Source organism: Entelurus aequoreus, linkage group LG08 (genome assembly GCF_033978785.1).
Source record: "Entelurus aequoreus isolate RoL-2023_Sb linkage group LG08, RoL_Eaeq_v1.1, whole genome shotgun sequence".
NCBI lineage: Eukaryota > Metazoa > Chordata > Actinopteri > Syngnathiformes > Syngnathidae > Entelurus > Entelurus aequoreus.
Genome location: NC_084738.1, coordinates 67591095 through 67596094, shown reverse-complemented (window position 1 = coordinate 67596094; position 5000 = coordinate 67591095). Strand labels below are relative to the sequence as shown.

The 5000-nt window shown below is 40.3% G+C and overlaps 1 protein-coding gene across 5 annotated transcripts in view; it reads right to left on the bottom strand.

Annotated features, from left to right (window-relative positions):
* Positions 1-5000, bottom strand: part of rc3h2 (ring finger and CCCH-type domains 2) — an 89627-nt gene that overhangs the window by 27099 nt on the left and 57528 nt on the right. For 4 of the 5 annotated variants that reach the window (XM_062057144.1, XM_062057145.1, XM_062057148.1 and 1 more), the window contains 2 exons: positions 735-997; positions 527-673 (listed from right to left, as the gene is read on the bottom strand). In XM_062057144.1, coding sequence (XP_061913128.1) covers positions 527-673; positions 735-997 — 410 coding nt within the window. The remainder of the gene's footprint in view (positions 1-526; positions 674-734; positions 998-5000) is intronic. The other variant, XM_062057146.1, reaches the window with a different exon arrangement.

Here is a 5000-nt window from a genome sequence, read left to right as displayed (position 1 = left end):
CTAAAACCCGAGGACAATGCGGCACCTGCAGTGAGCAAACTCGTCCAAAAGATGGCGCCACAGCACAAACAACACATCTTTTTTCAGTGGTCCCTGTCGGTGTTTTATGAAAACTCTTTTTTTGAACACAAAACATTAACAAAGAAAAGTCCGTAAATTAGCCGCACCGTTTTAAAAGCCGCAGGTTCCAAAGCGAAGGAAAATAGGCTGTACATATTGTGGAAGGGGGCGTGGTCTGCGGGCCGGCCGCGGAGCTGGGTGTGTAAGGGCCGGCCTCGAAGCTAGTAGAGTGAGTAGATTGCCCAGCTGGGGCTTGTTATCTAATCACCTGTCGCCCTTATTAGCAGCAGCCGGAGCGAGACACGAGAGACATTTTGCTGGAAAGCAAAACCATACTGCTGTATGAAAATAAAAGACTTGTTACCTCAGACTACCGGGCTCACGAGAAGGAGGACAACCTCCACATATATATTTGAGTTTTTCAATAAAATTGTGTGTGTGTGTGTGTGTGCATGATTCTGCCTACCCTGTGCAGTCCTACGTGGTGGTCCGGTCCAGAGCAGTAGTTGCTGTCCAGCGAGTTGAATCTCTCCCTGAGCGGGGGCTGGTAGACGGACGACTGGAGCACCTCCGGGGGCAGCGAGTTACTCCGGGCGTCCTCTCGGTGGTACAGCTGCCACAGAAAAGAAAGCGAAAGTAGAGGCGGACTAGTAGGCGACGCGACGGTGACCGACCTGAGGTCTCCACGCTCGCCTGCTGTCGTAGAGCGGGGCGTAGACGGCGTGGGCGGACACCAGGGGACCGTACCGGGGCTGCCCGGGGTGGAAGAGGATCATCCGCTCTCCAGGCGGCGGCTGGGGCGGCGTGTACGCCGAGGGCGAAGAGGAGGAAGGGTGGTCAGGAAAGGAGCAAGGTGGCAGAGAGGATTCTGGGACGTTGGAAGATCGGAGGAAGCGAGCCATGCAGGACTTGTGTGCAGGCGCGTAGAAGGAACCTGCTGAGGAGCATCATGGGAAATATGACCATAAGGCGGACTCTGATTGAGGGAGGAGTTGACAGGAAACAAAACAGAAGCTTACTATAATTGTTTGTGAAGTGAGCACTCGCTGGAGGTGTTGCTAGCCAACAAGTAATACTCGACTTCAAATATAACTTATCTTACATTTCAATATGTGATCATCTCATACCTGATATGCTTTTGTTTTTGTTTTGGGAAATAATTCCTTTTATTTTAATATATGAAACATATTTAGTTTTCATTTTTTGTGTATTTAAAGTTTGTATTTTTAATTTTGATGATCAAATCATCACAATTAATAACATTTATTAACGCTCGTGTTTATCGATTTAAACATGATAAAAAAATAAACATCTTTTATTTCATTTAAATTAATAGAGATAATATAAGTACGTCTATATTTGTTCATGAAAAATTATGCAAAAAAAAAAAAGTGTATAATTATTAGGGATGTTGAAAAAAAAACGATTCGTATCCGAGTCGTGATTCCTTTTTATTACAATTCAGAAGCGATTGAATCGATTTGAATCAGAAGTTGTTGTATGATTTACATCACAATATTATTTACACATTTATACATATTTAGTCATGAAAAAAGGCTAAACATGATATATATGTTTATATATATATACCAATATGTATATGTACAGTATGTATGTATGTGGATATATATCATTTGTATCTATATAGACACACTGTATATGTATATATTACATATGTAAATATATACATATGTATATGTATATATTACATGTATAAATATATACATATATGTATATACATAGATAGATAGATATGCATATACAGTATATATATACTGCTGTTCTATACATATATACAAATATACATATATAAATATATACAGTACATATATGTATATACATAGATAGATAGATATGGATATATGTATATACAGTATATATATATATACTGCTGTTCTATACATATATACAAATATACATATATAAATATATATGTATGTATGTATATATATACAAATAAATATATATACATATATGTATATAGATGGATATGGATATGTATATGTACAAAAGCAGTGAAGTTGTGTAAATGGTAAATAAAAAGAGAATACAACAAATTCTTTTCAACTTATATTCAATTGAATAGACTGCAAAGACAAGATATTTCATGTTCACACTGACACACTTTGTTATTGTCTGCAAATAATCATGAAGTTAGAATGTAATGGCAGCAACACATGGCAAAAAAGGCATTTTGACCAGTGTGTTACATGGCCTTTCCTTTTAACAACACTCAGTAAAGGTTTGGGAACTGAGGAGACACATTTTTGAAGTGGAATTATTTCCCATTCTTGCTTGATGTACAGCTTAAGTTGTTCAACAGTCTCCCTTCTCATATTTTAGCCTTCACACATTTTCAATGTCTGGACTACAGGCAGGCCAGTCTAGTACCCGCACTCTTTTACTATGAAGCCACGTTGATGTAACACCTGGCTTGGCATTGTCTTGCTGAAATAAGCAGGGGCGTCCATGATAACAACACATGTTGCTCCAAAAGCTGTATGTACCTTTCAGCATTAATGGTGCCATCACAGATGTGTAAGTTACCCATGTCTTGGCCACTAATACACCCCCATACCATCACACATGCTGCCTTTTACACTTTCACCCTACAACAGTCCCCATGCTTCTGTTCCTCTTTGGTCCACAGTTTTTAAGAAAAATTTCAAATGTGGACTCGTCAGACCACAGAAGACTTTTTCACTTTGCATCAGTCCATCTTAGATGAGCTCGGGCCCAGCCAAGCGTTTCCGGGTGTTGTTGATAAATGGCTTTGGCTTTGCATAGTAGAGTTTTAACTTGCACTTACAGATGTAGCGACCAACTGTAGTTACTGACAGTGGCTTTCTGAAGTGTTCCTGAGCCCATGTGGTGATATCCTTTACACACTGATGTGGCTTTTTGATGCCTAAAGGGATCCAAGGTGTGTAATATCATGGCTTACGCGCAGTGATTTCTCCAGATTGAACCTTTTGATGATATTACGGAGCGTAGATGGTGAAATCCCTAAATTCCTTGTTGAGAAATGTTGTTCTTAAACAATTTGCTCAGGCATTTGTTGACAAAGTGGTGACCCTCGCCCCCGTCCTTGTTTGCGAACGACTGAGCATTTCACGGAAGCTGCTTTTATAGCCAATCATGGCACCCGCCTGTTCCCAATTAGCCTGCTCACCTGTGGGATGTTCCCAATAAGTGTATTGATGAGCATTCCTCAACTTTATCACTCTTTTTTGCCACTTGTGCCAGCTTTTGTGAAACATGTTGCAGCCGTCAAATTCCAAATGAGCTGATATTTGCAAAAAAATAACAAACATGAAATATCTTGTCTTTGCAGTCTATTCAATTGAATATAAGTTGAAAAGGATTTGTTGTATTCTCTTTTTATTTACCATTTACACAAGGTGACAACTTCACTGCTTTTGTATATAGACAGACAGACATCTATCAGTTCTTCATTGATTATCTACTGTGCCTACTCTCTCTGCAGTTAAGTATGAGAGTGTTATTAAAGGCCTACTGAAATGAAATGTTTCTATTCAAACGGGGATAGCAGATCTATTCTATGTGTCATACTTGATCATTTCGCGATATTGCCATATTTTTGCTGAAAGTATTTAGTATAGAACAACGACGATAAAGATTGCAACTTTTGGTATCTGATAAAAAAAAGGCTTGCCCCTACCGGAAGTAGCGTGACGTAGTCAGTTGAACATAAACGCAAAGTTCCCTATTGTTTACAATGATGGCCGCATGAAGTGAGAGAGATTCGGACCGAGAAAGCGACAATTTCCCCATTAATTTGAGCGAGGATGAAAGATTTGTGGATGAGGAAAGTGCAAGTGAAGGACTAGTGGGGAGTTGAAGCTATTCAGATAGGTAAGATGCTGTGAGAGCCGGGGGTGACCTGATATTCAGCTGGGAATGACTACAACAGTAAATAAACACAAGACATATATATACTCTATTAGCCACAACACAACCAGGCTTATATTTAATATGCCACAAATTAATCCTGCATAATAACACCTGCGTGTTTGTTATGCTAGCTCCTAGCTCCTCTGCTAGCTCCTAGCTCCATAGAACACGCCAATACAATTCAAACACCTGATCAACACACACAATCACTCAGCCCAAAAGACCGTTCACCTAACCCAAGGTTCATAAAGCTTATATATTTTTAAAAAGTTACGTACGTGACGCGCACGTACGGTACGGTACGTGTTATGCTAGCTCCTAGCTCCTATGCTAGCTCCTAGCTCCATAGAACACGCCAATACAATTCAAACACCAGGATCAACACACACAATCACTCAGCCCAAAAGACCGTTCACCTAACCCAAGTTTCATAAAGCTTATATATTTTTAAAAAAGTTACGTACATACGCAAAAAAAAGTTGCGCACATACGGTCAAGCGATCAAATGTTTAGAAGCCAAAGCTGCATACTCACAGTAGCACGTCTGCGTCTTTGTCATCCAAATCAAAGTAATCCTGGTAAGAGTCTGTGTTGTCCCAGTTCTCTACAGGCGTCTGTGTATCCAAGTCAAAAGTCCTCCTGGTTAGAGTCTCTGTTATCCGAGTTCTTCCATCTTGACTGCATCTTTCGGGAATGTAAACAAAGAAGCGCCGGCTGTGTACTGTTGTGGCTGACTACGTTCGAAAAATACGCCCATTTCGCACCGACAACTTTCTTCTTTGCTTGCTCAGCTTCCTTCTCCATAATGCAATGAACATGATTGCAACAGATTCACGAACACAGATGTCCAGAATACTGTGGAATTATGAAATGAAAACAGAGCTTTTTCGTATTGGCTTCAATGTGGAAGGCATACCCATGTTCGCCGGTCTACGTCACGCGCATACGTCATCCTCAGAGGCGTTTCGAACCGGAAGTTTAGCGGCAAATTTAAAATGTCACTTTATAAGTTAACCCGGCCATAT